General features: G+C 41.7%; 1 protein-coding gene across 1 annotated transcript in view; it reads right to left on the bottom strand.

The window, feature by feature from the left end:
* Positions 1–21,869, bottom strand: part of LOC115155567 (uncharacterized) — a 76,372-nt gene extending 54,503 nt beyond the window's left edge. Inside the window, exons 1-3 of the mRNA XM_029702286.1 lie at positions 21,774–21,869; positions 2,619–2,757; positions 693–742 (exon numbers count right to left, since the gene is read on the bottom strand). Of these exons, the coding sequence (XP_029558146.1) occupies positions 693–742; positions 2,619–2,721 (153 nt within the window). The 5' untranslated portion in view covers positions 2,722–2,757; positions 21,774–21,869. The remainder of the gene's footprint in view (positions 1–692; positions 743–2,618; positions 2,758–21,773) is intronic.
* Positions 21,870–22,552: the final 683 nt, after the last annotated feature.

The following is a 22,552-nucleotide window of genomic DNA, read 5'->3' as shown; positions in this document are numbered from 1 at the left end:
TTCCACGCTTCTGGGAGGGAGGGTGGACAATGAGCCTCTCATAGTGGATGTAAGCAATGTCCCCAAGCCCTCTGGCAGCTTTCATGGCTGAGATCAGTTCTTTCCTCTTCTGGGGCACAGCTTCAGGACAGTCCTCGTTGAGGAAGATATATGTTCCTCTCAAGTTCTTGGCTCTTTCCAGAACAGCTACCTTGTCCTTGAACCTCAGGAACTTGACCACTATCAGCCTGGGCCTGTCACCTGGGCTGGTGGTTGGTTTTACAGTCACATAGCCACCCTTTGCCTTGATGACAACTTTGCACATGCTTCAATATCTGTTATTTCATAGTTTTGATGTCTTCACTATTATATATCACTTCTTTGCAGTGAACAATCCCATACTAACCCCCAGATGTATCGCTACGGACACCAAGGGTGCATAAAAAATCTCTCCCAATTGCCAACATTAGGCACTACTTTTGACCAGGGCCTTGGGCTCTGAACAGGGAATAGGATGTCCTTTTGGCTAAACCTGGGCGCAGAGACGGAGATTCTGAGTCTATTTGCTGAGTCGTTACTTTGAGTAGATTAGGTGGTATTTTCTGAAATATAAACACATCGTGTTCTATAATTGTAATTGCGGCAGCTTTCTGTTTTCGTGTCGTTGCCACCCTGAAGACCCTGATTTTGTCTGATTGGCTGTCTTACTGTACCTTCTCTGGAAAGTTTCCATTCTGGTCTTTGGACTGTGGCGTGTACGACGCTGTGAGAGGAAAGAGAGAGAGAGAGAGGAGAAAGCTCTGTTCATTTTTAGAATCATGTCACAAGACAGGAATGTTGTGAGGTGCTATACACTCTTTGAAGTTTTTTTTAGAGGGTATCAGTTACAGTAACACTTCATGTAGACTGGTGTGTAACACAAATATGTGGGCAGTTATAGGGAGGATGTCATGTAAAAAACCTGGGGTTCAATCAGTATTTGTTTTCTTTCAAAAACTTTAGCTGTGCAGGATTGATTTTGCTTGGCACATCAGGAACAATGGAATAGTCCCAAAAGTGCAAAACCCAACCCTAGATCTGGCAATCACACTGCATAAGTGAGGGAAAAAAAGTATTTGATCCCCTGCTGATTTTGTATGTTTGCCCACTGACAAAGAAATGATCAGTCTATAATTTTAATGGTAGGTTTATTTGAACAGTGAGAGAGAATAACAACAAAAAATCCAGAAAAACGTATGTCAAAATTGTTGTAAACTGATTTGCATTTTAATGAGGGATATAAGTATTTGACCCCCTCTCAATCAGAAAGATTTCTGGCTCCCAGGTGTCTTTTATACAGGTAACGAGCTGAGATTAGGAGCACACTCTTAAAGGGAGTGCTCCTAATCTCAGCTTGTTACCTGTATAAAAAGACACCTGTCCACAGAAGCAATCAATCAATCAGATTCCAAACTCTCCACCATGGCCAAGACCAAAGAGCTCTCCAAGGATTTCAGGGACAAGATTGTAGACCTACACAAGGCTGGAATGGGCTACAAGACAATCCGCTAAGCAGCTTGGTGAGAAGGTGACAACAGCTGGTGCGATTATTCGCAAATGGAAGAAACACAAAATAACTGTCAATCTCCCTCGGCCTGGGGCTCTATGCAAGATCTCACCTCGTGGAGTTGCAATGATCATGAGAATGGTGAGGAATCAGCCCAGAACTACACGGGAGGATCTTGTCAATGATCTCAAGGCAGCTGGGACCATAGTCACCAAGAAAACAATTGGTAACACACTACACCGTGAAGGACTGAAATCCTGCAGCGCCCGCAAGGTCCCCCTGCTCAAGAAAGCACATATACATGCCCGTCTGAAGTTTGCCAATGAACATCTGAGTGATTCAGAGGACAACTGGGTGAAAGTGTTGTGGTCAGATGAGACCAAAATGGAGCTCGTTGGCATCAACTCAACTCTCCGTGTTTGGAGGAGGAGGAATGCTGCCTATGTCCCAAAGAACACCATTCCCACCGTCAAACATGGAGGTGGAAACATTATGCTTTGGGGGTGTTTTTCTGCTAAGGGGACAGGACAACTTCACCGCATCAACGGGATGATGGACGGGGCCGTGTACCGTCAAATCTTGGGTGAGAACCTCCTTCCCTCAGCCAGGGCATTGAAAATGGGTCGTGGATGGGTATTCCAGCATGACAATGACCGAAAACACACGGCCAAGGAGTGGCTCAAGAAAAAGCACATTAAGGTCCTGGAGTGGCCTAGCCAGTCTCCAGACCTTAATCCCATAGAAAATTTGTGGAGGGAGCTGAAGGTTCGAGTTGCCAAATGTCAGCCTCGAAATCTTAATGACTTGGAGAAGATCTGCAAAGAGGAGTGGGACAAAATCCCTCCTGAGATGTGTGCAAACCTGGTGGCCAACTACATAAAACGTCTGACCTCTGTGATTGCCAACAAGGGTTTTGCCACCAAGTACTAAGCCATGTTTTGCAGAGGGGTCAAATACTTATTTACCTCCTTAAAATGCAAATCAATTTATAACATTTTTGACATGCATTTTTCTGATTTGTTTTGTTGTTATTCTGTCTCTCCCTGTTCAAATAACACTACCAAATACACTACCATTGTACTGTAGACCTCACCAATGGTGATTTGTCGTTGTTGTGTTGATCCGTCCTCCTCCTGGACGTGGTCAGGGCTCTGATTGGATAAAGAATGGAAGGTGTGGCTACCTGGGACGATCATACCAGTGGCCCTGCCCAGACGAGCTGCTCCAGGCTTCTACATGGACAACCAGATACAGACTATTTTATCCAAAACACATCCCTTTACTTTTTCCACATTTTGTTATTTTGCAGGCTGAATTTAAAATGTATGACATTGAGATTTGTGTATAATGTCAAAGTGGAACTATGTTTTTAGATTGTTTTACAAGTTACAAAATTAAAAGTAAAAAAATATTGAAACCCCTTTGTTACCTCAAGCCTAAATAGGTTCAGGAGTAAAAATGTGCTGAACAAGTCACATAATAAGTCGCATGTTTAACATAATATTTTATTGACTGCCTCGTCTTTGTACCCCCCACACATACAATTATCGAGCAGTGAATTTCAAACACAGATTCAACCACGAAGACCAGGGAGGTTTTCCAATGCCTCGCAAAGAAGGGCACCTATTGGTAGATGGTAAAAAAAAACAGACATTGAATATCCCTTTGAGCATGGTTTTGTTATTAATTACACTTTGGATGGTATATCAATACGCCCAGTCACTACAAATATACAGGCTTCCTTCCTAACTCTGTTGCCGGATAAGAAGGAAACTGCTCAGGGATTTCACGATAAGGCCAATGATGGCTTTAAAACATTTACAGAGTAAAATGGCTGTGGTAGAAGAAAACTGAGGACGGATCAACAACATTGTAGTTACTCCACAATACTAACCTAATTGACAGAGTGAAAAGAAGGAAGCCTGTACAGAATAAAAATATTCCAAAACATGCATCCTGTTTGCAACAAGGCACTAATGTAATACTGCAAAAAATGTGACAAAGCAATTCACTTTTTGTCCTGAATACAAAGTGTCATCCTTGGGGTAAATCCAATACATGTAACGACTGTCGTAGAGAGGGGACCAAAGCGCAGCGTGTTGAGTGCTCATGATGATGATGATTTATTATAACTCAAAATACTGAAGCAAAATAACAAAGAAGAAAAATGACAGCGCACAGTTCTGTCAGGTACAGAGACTAAACAGAAAATAACTACCCACAAACACAAGTGGAAAAAAAACCTACTTAAGTATGATATCCAATTAGAGACAACGAGGACCAGCTGCCTCTAATTGGAGATCATCCCCAAAAAACAACATAGAAATAGAAACCTAGAAGTTAAACATTGAAATACAAAACATAGAAAAACACAAAACACCCCCTGTCACGCCCTGACCTACTCTACCATAGAAAATCACATCTTACTAAGGTCAGGACGTGACAATACAACACATTACTGAGTACCACTCTCCATATTTTCAAGCATAGTGGTGGCTGCATCATGTTATGGGTATGCTTGAAATAATTAAGGATTGGGGAGTTTTTAAGGATAAACAATAAATGGAATGAAACTAAGCACAGGCAAAATCCTAGAGGAAAACCTGGTTCAGTCTGCTTTCCACCAGACACTGGGAGATTAATTCACCTTTCAGCAGGACAATAACCTAAAACACAAGGCAAAATATACACTGGAGTTGCTTACCAAGACAACATTGAATGTTCATGAGTGGCCTAGTTACAGTTTTGACTTAAATTGGCTTGAAATTCTATGGCAAGACTTTAAAAAGGCTGTCTAACAATGATCAACAACCAACTTGTCAGAGCTTGAAAAATGTAAAAAAATTATAACGTGAAAATATTGCACAATCCAGGTGAGCCAAGCTCTTAGAGACTTACCCAGAAATACTCACAGCTGTAATGCTAAAGGTAATCCTATTAGTATTGACTCAAGGGTGTGAATACTTACATACATTTGATATTTCTGTATTTCATTTTCAATACATTTGCAAACATTTTGAAAAACGGTATAAGTTTGTCAGGATGGAGTATTGTGTGTAGATGGTTGAGAAGTAATATCTATGTAATATATATATACATACATATATACACTGCTCCAAAAAATAAAGGGAACACTAAAATAACACATCCTAGATCTGAATGAATGAAATAATCTTATTAAATAATTTTTTCTTTACATAGTTGAATGTGCTGACAACAAAATCACACAAAAATAATCAATGGAAATCCAATTTATCAACCCATGAAGGTCTGGATTTGGAGTCACACTCAAAATTAAAGTGGAAAACCACACTACAGGCTGATCCAACTTTAATGTAATGTCCTTAAAACAAGTCAAAATGAGGCTCAGTAGTGTGTGTGCCCTCCACGTGCCTGTATGACCTCCCTACAATGCCTGGGCATGCTCCTGATGAGGTGGCTGATGGTCTCCTGAGGGATCTCCTCCAAGACCTGGACTAAAGCATCTGCCAACTCCTGGACAGTCTGTGGTGCAACATGGTGTTGGTGGATGCAGCAAGACATGATGTCCCAGATGTGCTCAATTGGATTCAGGTCTGGGGAACGGGCGGGCCAGACCATAGCATCAATGCCTTCCTCTTGCAGGAACTGCTGACACACTCCAGTCACATGAGGTCTAGCATTGTCTTGCATTAGGAGGAACCCAGGGCTAACTGCACCAGCATATGGTCTCACAAGGGGTCTGAGGATCTCATCTCGGTACCTAATGGCAGTCAGGCTACCTCTGGAAAGCACATGGAGGGCTGTGCGGCCACCCAAAGAAATGCCACCCCACTCCATGACTGACCCACCGCCAAACCAGTCATGCTGGAGGATGTTGCAGGCAGCAGAACGTTCTCCACGGCATCTCCAGACTATGTCATGTCTGTCACAGGTGCTGTGTGAACCTGCTTTCATCTGTGAAGAGCACAGGGCGCCAGTGGGGCGAATTTGCCAATCTTGGTGTTCTCTGGCAAATGCCAAACGTCCTGCACGGTGTTGGGCTGTAAGCACAACCCCCACCTGTGGACGTCGGGCCCTCATACCACCCTCATGGAGTCTGTTTTTGACCGTTTGAGCAGACACATGCACATTTGTGGCCTGCTGGAGGTCATTTTTCAGGGCTCTGGCAGTGCTCCTCCAGTCCTCCTTGCACAAAGGCAGAGGTAGCGGTCCTGCTGCTGGGTTGTTGCCCTCCTACGGCCTCCTCCACGTCTCCTGATGTACTGGCCTGTCTCCTGGTAGCGCCTCCATGCTCTGGACACTACGCTGACAGACACAGCAAACCTTCTTGTCACAGCTCGTATTGATGTGCCATCCTGGATGAGCTGCACTACCTGAGCCACTTGTGTGGGTTGTAGACTCCGTCTCATGCTACCACTAGAGTGAAAGCACCGCCAGCATTCAAAAGTGACCAAAACATCAGCCAGGAAGCATAGGAACTGAGAAGTGGTCTGTGGTTACCACCTGCAGAACCACTCCTTTATTGGGGGTGTCTTGCTAATTGCCTATAATTTCCACCTGTTGTCTATTCCATTTGCACAACAGCATGTGAAATTTACTGTCAATCAGTGTTGCTTCCTAAGTGGACAGTTTGATTTCACAGAAGTGTAATTGACTTGGAGTTACATTGAGTTGTTTAAGTGTTCCCTTTATTTTTTTGAGCAGTATATTTTCTATCATTATGTATAGTATAATAATCACTGCGTTGTTGGGAAAGAGCTCTCAACGTCAAAATATCACTGCACTGTTATTATATATATATATATTTATTTATCCTTTATTTAACCAGGTAGGCCAGTTGAGAACAAGTTCTCATTTACAACTGGTACCTGGCCAAGATAAAGCAAAGCAGTGCGACTTAAACAACAACACAGAGTTACACATGGGATAAACAAACGTACGGTCAATAACACAGTAGAAAAGTCTATATACAGTGTGTGCAAATGAAGTAAGGAGGTAAGGCAATAAATAGGCCATAGTGGCGAAATAATTACAATTTAGTAATTAACACTGGAGTGATAGATGTGCAGATGAGGATGTGCAAGTAGAAATACTGGTGTGTAAAAGAGCAGAAAAAATAAATACAAAATTAAATATGGGGAAAAGGTAGGTAGTTGGTTGGATGGGTTAAACAACTGTTGAATACTGTACTGTTATACACCTGTTGAATAATGTACTGTTATTCAACTGTTGAATAATGTACTGTTATACACCTGTTGTATCCTGTACTGTTATACACCTGTTGTGTCCTGTACTGTTTACACCTGTTGAATACTGTACTGTTATACACCTGTTGTTTCCTGTACTGTTATACACCTGTTGAATACTGTACTGTTATACACCTGTTGAATACTGTACTGTTATACACCTATTGAATACTGTACTGTTATACACCTGTTGTTTCCTGTACTGTTTTACACCTGTTGTATCCTGTAGTGTTAAACATCCCGTGGCGAATAAACTTTGAAACTTGAAACTCCTAACTAGCTAGTACTTTCTCTAAAAACTTTTCCAACTCTAACTTAATACATTTAATTAAATCATTAATAACCTGAAAAGCTAAATCGGATCAGGGTGAAATGTTATTCTGTAGACGTACTACTAAGAGAGATTAGAAAGAAACTCTGAATAATGTTTTTCAGGAATGTTTGTTACAAAGCATGTGATTGATTACGCATGAAGGTCTAAGTCCGTTCGAGGGTGTCTGTTGTCCATACTCGTTGGAAGAACAAAGTGTGACGCTGTACCAGATCTATCAGAAACTCAGAAACTCAGGGCTAAAACTGCCTTAAAGCACCTGGACACGTCATAACTCAGAGCTGCCATCTGAAACTATTCTTACTGAACTTCAATTGATAGCATCGTTGTTCCCTCAGTTTCCCAGAGAGCATCGCTGTTCCCTGAGTTTCCCAGATAGCATCGCTGTTCCCTGAGTTTCCCAGATAGCATCGCTGTTCCCTGAGTTTCCCAGAGAGCATCGTTGTTCCCTGAGTTTCCCAGAGAGCATCGTTGTTCCCTGAGTTTCCCAGAGAGCATCGTTGTTCCCTGAGTTTCCCAGAGAGCATTGCTGTTTCCTGACCTTCCCGGATAGCATCGTTGTTCCCTGAGTTTCCCAGAGAGCATCGTTGTTCCCTGAGTTTCCCAGAGGGTATCGTTGTTCCCTGAGTTTCCCAGAGAGCATTGTTGTTTCCTGACCTTCCCGGATAGCATCGTTGTTCCCTGAGTTTCCCAGAGAGCATTGCTGTTTCCTGACCTTCCCGGATAGCATCGTTGTTCCCTGACTTTCCCAGACAGCATTGCTGTTTCCTGACTTTCCCAGATAGCATTGCTGTTCCCTGATTTTCCTGTATGACTGTCCTCTTACCCACAGGTGGATAAAGTTCATACAGTATGTGATGCTGTATGACTGTCCTCTTACCCGCAGGTGGATAAAGGACTCCAGCTTGGTGCTAAAAGGGACCGGTTGTAGCTCTGCTCTCATTAATTCATGGCAAATAGTGTCCTTGTTGCTCCAGTAATCTACAGAGAAACAGCATACCATCATACAACATCAACAACAGGACAATATCTGTGTCATTATTGGATCTACTGAACCCTAACCCTGTGTTATTCTTGGATCTACTGAACCCTAACCCTGTGTCATTCTTGGATCTAATGAACCCTACCCCTGTGTTATTCTTGGATCTCCTGAACCCTAACCCTGTGTCATTCTTGGATCTAATGAACCCTACCCCTGTGTTATTCTTGGATCTAATGAACCCTACCCCTGTGTTATTCTTGGATCTCCTGAACCCTAACCCTGCGTCATTCTTGAGAGATCTAAAAGATCATGCTTGTCTGCTGTAGAGAGACATGTTCAGACAGAGACATGGGATTAAAGGCTTGTGTGGAAAGAAAGACGCATCTTGAGTAATAATCTCTCTGTGCACTTTGAGTAAAGTGTTTCACTTCTCTCTAGAGTCCTTAGGGTTCACTTTCACCATAAATGTTTTCCCTGGGATGGTTAGTTACCCTCCTGTGTCTGTAGCTCCAGCTCATTAGCCAGGTCTTTACTGTAGCTCCAGCTCTTTAGCCAGTTATTTATCCAGGTCTTTACTGTAGCTCCAGATCTTTAGCCAGTTCTTTAGCCAGGTCTTAACTGTAGCTCCAGCTCTTTAGCCAGTTCTTTAGCCAGGTCTTTACTGTAGCTCCAGTTCTTTAGCCAGGTCTTTAGTTCCAGCTCTTTAGCCAGGTCTTTACTGTAGCTCCAGGTCTTTATCCAGGTCTTTACCGTAGCTCCAGTTATTTAACCAGGTCTTTACTGTAGCTCCAGCTCTTTAGCCAGTTCTTTAGCCAGGTCTTTACTGTAGCTCCAGCTCTTTAGCCAGTTCTTTAGCCAGGTCTTTACTGTTGCTCCAGCTCTTTAGCCAGTTCTTTAGCCAGGTCTTTACTGTAGCTCCAGCTCTTTATCCAGGTCTTTATCCAGGTCTTTACTGTAGCTCCAGCTCTTTAGCCAGTTATTTAAAAAGGTCTTTACTGTTGCTCCAGCTCTTTAGCCAGGTCTTTACTGTAGCTCCAGCTCTTTAGCCAGTTATTTAGCCAGGTCTTTACTGTAGCTCCAGCTCTTTAGCCAGTTATTTACTCAGGTCTTTACTGTAGCTCCAGTTATTTAGCCAGGTTTTTACTGTAGCTCCAGCTCTTTAGACAGTTATTTTTTATTTTATTTAACCTTTATTTAACCTTTATTTAACTAGGCAAGTTAGTTAAGAATAAATTCTTAAATTCTTATTTACAATGACTGCCTAGGAACAGTGGGTTAACTGCCTTGTTCAGGGGCAGAACAACATATTTCTACCTTGTCAGCTAGGGAAATCGATCCAGCAACCTTTCAGATACTGTCCCAACGCTCTAACCACTAGACTATCTGCCTGGTCACCTAGCCAGCTCTTTAGTCAGTTATTTAGCCAGGTCTTTACTGTAGCTACAGGTCTTTAGTCAGTTATTTAGCCAGGTATTTGCTGTAACTCTAGCTCTTTAGTCAGTTATTCATCCAGGTCTTTATTGTAGCTCCAGGTCTTTATCCAGGTCTTTACTGTAGCTCCCGTTATTTATCCAGGTCTTTACTGTAGCTCCAGCTCATAGGTCCAGTTTTATCCCACTTAAGGTGACTTTTCCTCTACTACAGTTGTGGCCAAAAGTTGAGAATTACACAAATATTAATTTTCACAAAGTCTGCTGCCTCAGTTTGTATGATGGAAATTTGCATATACTCCAGAATGTTATGAAGAGTGATCAGATGAGTCCCTCTTTGCCATGCAAATGAACTGAATCCCCCAAAAACATTTCCACTGCATTTCAGCCCTGAATAAAAGTACCTGCTGACATCATGTCAGTGATTCTCTACATTAACACAGGAGTGAGTGTTGATGAGGAGAAAGCTGGAGCTCACTCTGTCATGCTGATTGAGTAAAAAAAAAACAGACGCTTCAAAAGGAGGGTGGTGTTTGAAATCATTGTTCTTCCTCTTTCAACCGTGGTTACCTGCAAGGAAATATGTGCCGTCATCATTGCTTTGCACAAAAAGGGCTTCACAGGCAAGGATATTGTTGCCAGTAAGATTGCACCTTTAATCAACCATTTATCGGATCATCAAGAACTTCAAGGAGAGCGGTTCAATTGTTGTGAAGAAGGCTTCAGGGCGCCCAAGAAAGTCCAGCAAGCGCCAGGACCGTCTCCTAAAGTTGATTCAGTTGCGGGATCGGGGCACCACCAGTACAGAGCTTGCTCAGGAATGGCAGCAGGCAGGTGTGAGTGCATCTCCACGCACAGTGAGGTGAAGACTTTTGGAGGATGGCCTGGTGTCAAGGGCAGCAAAGAAGCCACTTTTCCCCAGGAAAAAACATCAGGGACAGACTGATATTCTGCAAAAGGTATAAGGATTGGACTGCTGAGGACTGGGGTAAAGTCATTTTCTCTGATGAATCCCCTTTCCGATTGTTTGGGGCATCCGGAAAAAGACTTGTCCAGAGAAGACAAGCCAGGAAACTCCCCAGACCTTAATCCCATTGAGAACTTGTGGTCAATCCTCAAGAGGCGGGTGGACAAACAAAAATCAACAAATTCTGACAAACTCCAAGCATTGATTATGCAAGAATGGGCTGCCATCAGTCATCATGTGGCCCAGAAGTTAATTGACAGTATGCCAGGGCGGATTGCAGATGTCTTGAAAAAGAAGGGTCAACACTGCAAATATTGACTATTTACATCAACTTCATGTAATTGTCAATAAAAGTCTTTGACACTTATGAAATGCTTATAATTATACTTCAGTGTTCCATAGTAACATCTGACAAAAATATCTAAAGACACTGAAGCAGCAAACTTTTTGGAAATTAATATTTGTGTCATTCTCAAAACTTTTGGCCACAACTGTACTTATAATACAGTCATTACTTCTACTACTACGCTAACCTAAAATATTCAACACTAGCCAATAGCAATTAAGCTTCTAAACTTTTTACATTTACCATAAAATGACTTTTGAATAGTTGAAGCAAGTCACACAAATGATCTGTTCTAGTTAGTAAAATGCTTTTCTCCTTAGAGGCCCATGTATTTAACCCTTATTTAACCAGGGAAAGCCCATTGAGATACAATCTCTTTTGCAAGGGAAACCTAGCCAAGAAGGCAGCAGCAATCAAAACAAAAGTACAACATTAAAAACAACATACAATACAATCAGTACAACAACAACATGATCCAGCTTACAGGAAACATTTACACTCTTCCTGAACACAGGAACTAATACATTTACATTTACATCTAGGTGAAGCATGCCTTAGGGGCACTAATACATCTTGCTGAAGCATGCTTTAGGGGCACTAATACATCTAGGTGAAGCATGCCCTAGGGGCACTAATACATCTAGGTGAAGCATGCCCTCGGGGCACTAATACATCTAGGTGAAGCATGCCTTAGGGGCACTAATATATCTTGCTGAGCATGCCTTAGGGGCACTCATATATCTCGCTGAAGCATGCATTAGGGACACTAATGCATCTAGGTGAAGCATGCCTTAGGGGCACTAATATATCTAGTTGAAGCATGCCTTAGGGGCACTAATACATATAGGTAAAGCATTGCTTAGGGGCACTAATACATCTAGGTGAAGCATGCCCTAGGGTCACTAATACATATAGGTGAAACATTGCCTAGGGGCACTAATACATCTTGCTGAAGCATGCCTTAGGGGCACTAATATAGCTAGGTGAAGCATGCCCTAGGGGCACTAATACATATGGGTGAAGCATTGCTTAGGGGCTCTAATACATCTAGGTGAAGCATGCCTTAGGGGCACTAATACATCGAGGTGAAGCATGCCTCATGTGCACAATAGGAGAAGGCAGTCTTGCCTAACTCAGTAAAGTTCCTGGGGACTTAAAGTCCACGTCTGGCAACTGCTAGTTGTAAAAGAAGGGCTTTGTAAATGAATAAGTATGAATGTATACTGAACAAACATATAAATGCAACATCCAACAATTTCAACCGTTTTACAGAGTTCCAGTTCAGTCAATTGAAATAAATTCATTTGGCCCTAATCTATGGATTTCACATTACTGGGCAGGGGCACAGCCATGAGTGGGCCTGGGAGGGCATAGGCCCACCCACTTGGGAGCCAGGCCCAGCTAATCAGAATAAGTTTAAAAATACTTTAAAGTACTCCTTAAGTAGTTTATTGGGGTATCTGTACTTTACTTTACTATTTCTATTTTTGACAACATTTACTTTTACTTCACTGCATTCCTAAAGAAAATAATGTACGTTTCACTCCATACATTTTCCCTGACACCCAAAAGTACTTGTTACATATTGAATGCTTAGCAGGACAGGAAAATGGTCCAATCAACGCACATATCAAGAGAACATCCCTGGTCATCCCTACTGCCACTGATCTGGTGGACTCTCCAAACACAATTGCTCAGTTTGTAAATGATGTGTGAGGGTTGGAGTGTGCCCCTAACTATCCGTAAATTTAAAAAAGCAAGAATATCGTGCCGTCTGGTTTGTTTAATATAAGGAATTTGAAATGATTTATACTTTTAGCAATTACATTTACTTTTGATACTTAAGTAGATTTAAAACCAAATACTTTTAGACTTTTACTCAGTAGTATTTTACTGGGTGACTTTCACTTTTACTTGAGTCATTTTTTATGAAGGTATCTTTACTTTTACTCAAGTATGACAATTGGGTAGTTTTTACACCACTGCAGACGATCCCACAGGTGAATAAGTCAGATGTGGAAATCCTGGGCTGGCGTGGTTATGTGGTTGGGAGGCCAGTTGGACATACTGCCAAATTCTCTAAAATGACATTGGAGGCGGCTTATTGTAGAGAAATTAACATTCCATTATCTGGTAACAGTTCTGGTGGACATTCCTGCATTCAGCACGCCAATTGTATGCTCCCTCTAAACTTCAGACATCTGTGACATTATGTTGTCTGACAAAACTGCACATTTTATAGTGGCCTTTTATTGTCCCCAGCAGAAGGTGCTCCTGTGTAATGATCATGCTGTTTAATCAGCTTGTTGATATGCCACATCTGTCAGGCGGATGGATTATCTTGGCAAAGGAGAAATGCTCACTAACAGGGATGTAAACAAATGTGTGCACAACATTTGAGAGAAAAAAGCTTTTTGTGTCAATGGAAACATATATGTAATCTTTTATTTCAGCTCATGAAACATGGGACCAACACTTTACATGTTGCGTTTATATTTTTGGTTCAGTACAGCTGCCTGTGAGTATAAAGTGAGGTCCAACCCACCATTTGGTACAAGGTGCAATGGTGGGTGAATGACTTAGCATTAGTAACAAAGCGTAAGGATGCATGATAAACAGAGGCCAAGTCTCTGTAGCACAGAAGAGGCTGCATGCATGTACAATGAATCACCATAATCAATTCCAGAAAGAAAAGTGGCTTGAACAAGATTATTTCTAGCCTTGAATGGTAAGCTAGCCTTATCACAAAAAATAAAAACACATTTTCAGTTTTAGCTTCCCCACAAGATTATCCATATGAACTTTGAAGGACAGCTTGTCATCCAACTGTATACCTAGGTATTTGTAGGATGACACTTTTTTAATGGATGTGCCTCCATATGTGAAAATGCTAACCTTCTCTGGCTGAGAGCGAGCTCTGGTAAAGATCATGAATGTATTTTTTTTATGCATTCATCACTAGTTTAAGACCATATAGGGAGGCCTGCAGTTACTAAAGGGCAGCCTGGAGCTCTTCAGCAGCCTGAACCAGAGCAGGAACATTTGAATAGATGATCGTATCATCTACATGCAGATGCAACTTGGCTGGTTGCATCCCATTTCCCAGGTCGTTAATAAAAATGGAGAACGACACAGGACCTAAAATGGGCACAAAGATCTCAAGGAAGCTTAACTTGTGATTCTCAGCGTAGACAAACTGTGATCTGTCAGCAATATAGTTTCTAAACCAATTGACAGCCCCTTCAATAACCATGTTTCCATCCATAGTTGTTATGTGAGTAAAGTCATACCGTATATAAAAAATGATGGTGTGATGGTGTCACGTCCTGATCAGTAAAAGGGGTTATTTGATATTGTAGTTTGGTCAGGGCGTGGCAGGGGGTGTTTGTTTAGTGTGTATCGGGGTTTTTGGTTTATGTTCTATGTTTTCTATTTCAATGTGGGTTTTCTAGTTTTTCTATATCTATGTTAGTTTTGGGAACGACCTCCAATTAGAGGCAGCTGGTTGTCGTTGCTTCTAATTGGAGTCCATATTTAAGTGGGTTTATTTTCTCTTGTGTTTGTGGGTGGTTATTTCCCTTGTATAGTCTGAGCACCTTACGGGACTGTTTTTCGTTGTTTGTGTTGTGTAAGTGTATTTCGTTTTTTTCTTCAATAAAAGGAAGATGAGCATTCACGTACTCGCTGCATTTTGGTCTACCTTTAACAACGTTTATGACAGATGGAAACAGGAAGTTTTGGTACAATTTTATAAATGCGGACATAATGTGTTCGTTCAAAATCGTTTAGTGTCTGTGAAAGTAATAATGTGAGAAATGGCGGTGGAAACGCCTTTATGAGCAAACATTGGTATAATAGCCATCATATCGAAGTAAACCTGGGGTCACATGATAATATGGTGTGTGGTCCACCCCCTCCAATTACAACTCTGGAAAACATGCAGTTTATTAGGCTACAGATTAAATAAATTATGATAAACTTCACAGGGTGGTGAAAGTGCATGGTGATGAGCTTGATGCTCCTTTCCATTAAATATTGAGGGTCTTATTCTGGTGACATGATGAGAAATGCTTGACTGCCATTTGACAAATAAAAATATTCTCGCTCTTATCCATAATAATCCTGTCATGTAGTCTAGCCTACCCGCGCATTTGACCCACACAGCCTGCCCGCACTGTATCTGCGAGCTGTTGGCTAGAGGGCATGTGCCATGACCAGAGTAGACAGATTTGCTATTTGTGACAAAACTATCGTTAGAGCTGAAAATGCAATGGAAACACATTGAACTTTAGATTTTATTCGGTGCATGAAAACTTAAGCGAAAGAGTACATTTTGTGTTCACTACATCGTCACACACTTAGTTTTATCCACAACAAGTCAGCTTGGTGGAAACACACCACTAGTGGAAAATGTAATATATTTTCTTTATGAGGATATTAGAATATTCCAAGTGGATAGAAACCTATCTACTGAGACCAATGTTACGGAGTGTGGCTAGGAACAAATGTTGGTCAATTGAATCAAATCAAATTGTATTTTATTATTTGTCACATGCACCGAATACAACAAGTGTTGACCTTCCCGGAAAAGGTTATTTACATCGAATAGCCCCTGCGTTATGCAACTTTTCAGGGAAGTTAGGAACCAATATACACAGGCAGTTAAGAAAGCAAAGGCTAACTATTTCAAACAGAAATTTGCATCCTGTAGCACAAACTCCCAAAAGTTCTGGGACACTGTAAAGTCCATGGAGAATAAGAGCATCTCATCTCAGCTGCCCACTGCACTGAGGCTAGGAAACACTGTCACCACCGATAAATCTAAGATAATCGAGAATTTCAATAAGCATTTTTATACTGCTGGCCATGCTTTCCACCTCGCTACCCCTAGCCCGGTCAACAGCTCTGCACCCCCAACAGCAACTTGCCAAATCCTCCCCATTTCACCTTCACCCAAATCCAGATACAGTAGCTGATGTTATGAAAGAGCTGCTAAAATCTGGACCCTAGACAATCTGGAACCTTTCTTTCTAAATGTATCCGCTGCAATTGCTGCAACCCCTATTACTAGCCTGTTCAACCTCTTTCGTATCGTCTGAGATCCCCAAAGATTGGAAAGCTGGCGTGGTCATCCCCCTCTTCAAAAGGGGAGACACTCTAGACCCAAACTGTTACAGATCTATATCTATTCTACCCTGCCTTTCTAAGGTCTTCGAAAACCAAGTTAACAAACAGATCACCGACCATTTAGAATCCCAACGTACCTTCTCCGCTATGCAATCTGGTTTCAGAGCTGGTCATGGGTGCACCTCAGCCATGCTCAAGGTCCTAAACAATATAATTACCACCATCGACAAAAGACAATACTGTGCAGCTGTATTCATCGACCTGGCTAAGGCTTTCGACTCTGTCAATCACTGCATTCTTATCGGCTGACTCAACAGCCTTGGTTTCTCAAATGACTGCCTCGCCTGGGTCTCCAACTACTTCTCAGAGAGAGTTCAGTGTGTCTGGACCTCTAGCAGTCGCTATGGGGGTGCCACAGGGTTCAATTCTCGGGCCGACTCTCTTCTCTGTATACATCAATGATGTCGCTCTTGCTGCTGGTGATTCTCTGATCCACCTCTACGCAGACAACACCATTCTGTATACTTCTGGCCCTTCTTTGGAAACTGTGTTAACTAACCTCCAGACGAGCTTCAATGCCATACAACTCTCCTTCCATGGCCTCCAACTGCTCTTAAATGTAAGTAAAACTAAATGCATGCTCTTCAACCAATCGCTGCCTGCACTTGCCCGCCCGCCTAGCATCACTACTCTGGACGATTTTGACTTAGAATATGTGGACAACTACAAATACCTAGGTGTCTGGTTAGACTGTAAACTCTCCTTCCACAATCATATTAAGCATCTCCAATCCAAAATTAAATCTAGAATCGGCTTCCTATTTCACAACAAAGCATCCTTCACTCACGCTGGCAAACATACCCTCGTATAACTGACTATCCTACTGATCCTTGACTTTTGCGATGTCATTTAGAAAATAGCCTCCAACATTCTACTCAGCAAATTGGATGCAGTCTACCACAGTGCCATCCGTTTCGTCATCAAAGCCCCATATACTACCCACCACTGCTACCTGTATGCTCTTGATGGCTGGCCCTCGCTTCATATTCGTCGCCAAACCCACTGGCTCCAGGTCATCTATAAGTCTTTGCTAGGTAAAGCCCCGCCTTATCTCAGCTCACTGGTCACCATAGCAACACCCACCCATAGCACGCACTCCAGCAGGTATATTTCACAGGGTCACCGCCAAAGCCAATTCCACCTTTGGCCGCCTTTCCTTCCAGTTCTCTGCTGCCAATGACTGGAATTAATTGCAAAAATCACTGAAGCTGGAGACTCATATCTCCCTCACTAACTTTAAGCATCAGCTATCAGAGCAGCTTACAGATCATTGCACCTGTACATAGCTCATCTGTAAATAGCACACCCTACTACCTCCTCCACATATTGTTATTAGTTTTGCTCCTTTGCACCCCAGTATTTCTACTTGTACATTCATCTTCTGCACATCAATCACTCCAGTGTTTAATTGCTAAATTGTACTTATTTCGCCACAAAGGCCTATTTATTGCCTTACCTCCCTAATCTTACCTCATTTGCACACACTGTATATAGACTTTTCTATTGTGTTATTGACTGTACGTTTGTTTATTCCATGTGTAACTCCGTATTGTTGTTTGTGTCACTGCGCTTTGCTTTATCTTAAAATGCAAATCAATTTATAACATTTTTGACATGCGTTTTTCTGGATTTTTTTGTTGTTATTCTGTCTCTCACTGTTCAATAAACCTACCATTAAAATTATAGACTGATCATTTCTTTGTCAGTGGGCAAACGTACAAAATCAGCAGGGGATCAAATACTTTTTTCCCTCACTGTAAATACTGCTTTAGCTGAGAGTTCACAAGGGAATCAAAGACTTTGGCATGGATAGGGAGCTTAGAGATAGGGTGATTGAAGTCCTTCTCCCTGGGGTTATCATAACCCAGTCATGTCAAACCCTCTGTTTCCATTTCACAGTGTTTATACATAGCATATTTCGCCGGTTTGTGACAGACAGTGACACAGAAAGTGTGGTTGCTTGGCAACCTGTACTGTAACTGAAGGACTCTGTCTGGCTGAGGACAATAAAATGCATCCCAAAAGCCCACCATATTCCCTTGTATAATCCACTATTTTGACCAGGGCCCTATGGGCTGGGCTATGGTCCATAGTCAAAGTAGTGCACTACATAAGGAATAGGGTGCCATTTGGGACGTAGAATAGTTTTGTGACACAATCCCAGCTCTTTTCCCACAGAACGCTGACGTTCTAACATTCCCACAACAGAACCAATCACTTTGATCTGTGGAGCTTCAAAAATGTTTTATTTACATAACAAGCATGAAGAATGAACGAAGCTAGGAAATCAGTCTGGTATGAGATACGGTCCTGTAATGTTTAGGCACGATACTGCAGCAACGTTGATTACATTGTTTAGAACAGCACTAGTGTACTACGACACACTCATAGTGGATCGTTGCTATTAAAGTTTATGCTAGGCGGTCAACCACTAACCGTGTATGTGTGAATCACGCAACGCTTCTAGATAAACAACCATCAACTCAACTTGTCTGAACATGACGTTATTACTCATATTCATTCATATGAAACTTAAGACTTTATACAAATGCAGTAAGAATAAACTGTTCACAGTTCAGATCCCGAATGATGTACCATGTACAGTTGGAAGTCTGAAGTTTACATACACTTAGGTTGGAGTCATTAAAACTTGTTTTTCAACCACTCCACAAATGTCTTGCTAAGAAATTATAGTTTTGGCAAGTTGGTTAGGACATCTACTTTATGCATGACAAAAGCAATTTTTCACAAAAATTGTTTACAGACAGATTATTTCACTTATAATTCACTGTATCACAATTCTAGTGGGTCAGAAGTTTACATTCACTAAGTTGACTGTGCATTTAAACAGCTTGGAAAATTCCCGAAAATGATGTCATGGCTTTAGAAGCTTCTGATAGCCTAATTGACATCATTTGAGTCAATTGGATGTGTACCTGTGGATGTATTTCAAGGCCTACCTTCAAACTCAGTGGCTCTTTGCTTGACATCATGGGAAAAACACAAGAAATCAGCGAAGACCTCAGAAAAAAATTGTAGACCTCCACAAGTCTGGTTCATCCTTGGGAGCAATTTCCAAACGCCTGAAGGTACCACGTTCATCTGTAAAAACAATAGTACGCAAGTATAAACACCATGGGACCACGCAGCCGTCATACCGCTCAGGAAGGAGACGTGTTCTGTCTCCTAGAGATGAACGTACTTTGGTGCGAAAAGTACAAATCAATCCCAGAACAACAGCAAAGGACCTTGTGAAGATGCTGGAGGAAACTGGTACAAAAGTATCTATATCCACAGTCAAACGAGTCCAAAATCAACATAACCTGAAAGGCAGCTCAGCAAGGTAGTGCCATAAAAAAGCCAGACTAATGTTTGCAACTGCACATGGGGACAAAGATCGTACTTTTTGGAGAAATGTCCTCTGGTCTGATGAAACAAAAATAGAACTGTTTGGCCATAATGACCATCGTTACGTTAGGAGGAAAAAAGGGGAGGCTTGCAAGCCGAAGAACACCATCCCAACCGTGAAGCATGGGGGTGGCAGCATCATGTTGTGGGGGTGCTTTGCTGCAGGAGGGACTGGTGCACTTCACAAAATAGATGGCATCATGACAATGGACAATTATGTGGATATATTGAAGCAACATCTCAAGACATCAGTCAGGAAGTTAAAGCTTGGTCGCAAATGGGTCTTCCAAATGAACAATGACCCCAAGCATAGTTTCAAAGTTGTGTAAAAATGGCTTAAGGACAACAAAGTCAAGGAATTGGAGTGGCCATCACAAATCCCTGATCTCAATCCCATAGAAAATTTGTGGGCAGAACTGAAAAAGCGTGTGCGAGCAAGGAGGCTTACAAACCTGACTCAGTTCCACCAGCTCTGTCAGGAGGAATGGGCCAAAATTCACCCAACTTATTGTGGGAAGCTTGTGGAAGGCTACCCAAAATGTTTGACCCAAGTTAAACAAGTTAAAGGCAATGCTACCAAATATTAATTGAGTGTATGTAAACTTCTGACCCACTGGGAATGTGGTGAAAGAAATAAAAGCTGAAATAAATCATTCTCTCTACTATTATTTTGACATTTCTTTAAAAAAGTGGTGATCCTAACTGACCTAAGACAGGAACTTTTTACTAGGATTAATTGTCAGGAATTGTGAGAAAAAAAACTGAGGAAATAACATTTGCAACCAGGAAGACTTATATTCTGAAAAACCGTCAAGGTTTTCTTCATCACTACTCAAGAAAAGTTTTTGTTTTTGTTGTTGCATTTTTTTCAAATAAGGTTGCTCTCAAATCATCATCTGAAGTACAGTAAAATAAACAGTGCAGTTCATTCTCCACCTCCCTTAAATCACACACTGTACATAGCCACTCTTCTTCATCTATGCCATTGAACATACCTACTTCTATTTCCAGAGACCGTATCCCGGTTCTTAGCTGGGCACACAAGGATCTTTGGCTTCTTGTCAGGTGACTTGGGGTTTTGGATCATAGCTATTTTTGATCTGATTAGACGTTTGTGGTTTATTATTATTATTATGACAATTTTTCTTGTGTTTTACTACTTTTTATGACTTATTGTCTATTTTGTATACATACGTAATGCAGAGTTTAGGAGAGCTTGCAAGTAAGCATTTCACTGTACTGTTTACACATGTATCCTGTGCACACCAATAAACTTGGATTAGGGTTTTAAAGCTCCTGGGAGGGCTACTGTACAGTAGGCTACAGCTGTCCTGTAACAAGCACTGTCCCCATCTCAGCACAGCACAGCCCTGTCTCAGTCCAACCCCTATCTCAGCCCTCAGACATGCTTCCAGGAAAGCCCCAAGCAGAAGACAGAAAGACAGGAAAGTCTGGGCTGAGGCAGGCTGAGGGTGTACACAATGCTTGCCGCGAGTGTCGAGCTGGGCGGGCCCGGTTTCCAGCAGCCAGCAGGGAAACCACCGGTAATGGAGAGATGAACATCATCCTCAAGAAACCTACTCAGTCAAGACGAACAGGGTGAGAGAGTTCTTACTGTGCTCCTTCCAAGAGACACACACACACAAATAAATGCTGTAAGGAAAGTGATTTAGAAAGGGAACCAGACCCAACATTTTTCAACACATACTCGACTTCTTCTCTTCCCGCCTCATGGACTATGTAGTTCTCACAGCCACTTGTTGTTTTTCCCTGTACTTGATAGCAGTAACTGTACAGTATGTATTGAGGTTGATCTCATCTTTGTCCTCCCTTAGTTTGAAGTTGAAATGAGAGAAAGGCAACTAGCTCTGTGGGGAGAGGAGACCTTTGAGAGAGGAAGATGAGGAAGAGGAAGGAATAGAGGGATGAAGGGTGCAGAGTTACAGCAAACCAAGGCCTGGGAACAGGCTGTGAAGCCACACCAAGCCTGGCAACATTAGAGACCTTTGAGTTAACTTAGAGGCATTTGAGACAACAGTAGAGGCCTTTGAGGCAACATTAGAGGCCTTGAGGCAACATTAGAGGCCTTTGAGGCAATATTAGAAAACGTTAAGGCTACAGAGGCATTTGACGTACTATACTGTCACATCATCATTGCAATTGACTCTGAATGGAGAACCAAGTTCAAAACAAAAAGGCAAACAGCTCAAAGGCCATATTGGAGAAACCCAAATGTGTTTCCATCTACCACACATACATCAGTCTGATCACCTGATGAATGCCCTAGCCTCAACCCCAATGACTATCTGAGTCGTTACAACGTCATTGTCCACCACAAACAGAACAGCAGAGTATTGAGTGTCACTCACCCAGGTTGTGCTCAGTGAACAACAGCAGGTTAAAGGTTGTGTTGCAGCTCCCTAGAATAGAAATGATGAGAAAAAAACATCCATTTGGATCATAACTTTTTCAGAGATCAGCATTATGCACTAAAACAAAAATAGCAATAGTTGAATTCCTATGAAAAGGTGTGCGAAGAGACAGAAAGGGTGTGAAGTTGCTGGTACTGTAGTAAAGATATATTTTCATCTTTGTTTTTATATTATCCCGATGCCATACTGTTATTATCTCAGCCATACTGTTATTATCCCAATCCATAATGTTATTATCTCAGCCATACTGTTATTATCCCGATGCCATACTGTTATTATCTCAGCCATACTGTTATTATCCCAATCCATACTGTCATTATCCCAATGCCATACTGTTATTATCTCAGCCATACTGTTATTATCCCAATGCCATACTGTTATTATCCCAATGCCATATTGTTACTATCCCAATGCCACACTGTTATTATTCCAATGCCATACTGTTATTATCTCAGCCATACTGTTAATATCTCAATGCCATACTGTTATTATACCAATGCCTTACTGTTATTATCCCAATGCCATACTGTTACCATCCCATTGCCATACTGTTATTATCCCAATGCCACACTGTTATTATCCCAATGCCATACTGTTATTATCCCAATGCCACACTGTTATTATCCCAATGCCACACTGTTATTATCCCAATGCCACACTGTTATTATCCCAATGCCACACTGGTATTATCCCAATGCCATACTGTTATTATCTCA

Source organism: Salmo trutta, chromosome 2 (genome assembly GCF_901001165.1).
Source record: "Salmo trutta chromosome 2, fSalTru1.1, whole genome shotgun sequence".
In the NCBI taxonomy this organism is placed as follows: Eukaryota; Metazoa; Chordata; class Actinopteri; order Salmoniformes; family Salmonidae; genus Salmo; species Salmo trutta.
The sequence above is the reverse complement of the archived record's forward strand: the minus strand, read 5'-3'. Positions and strand labels throughout refer to the sequence as shown.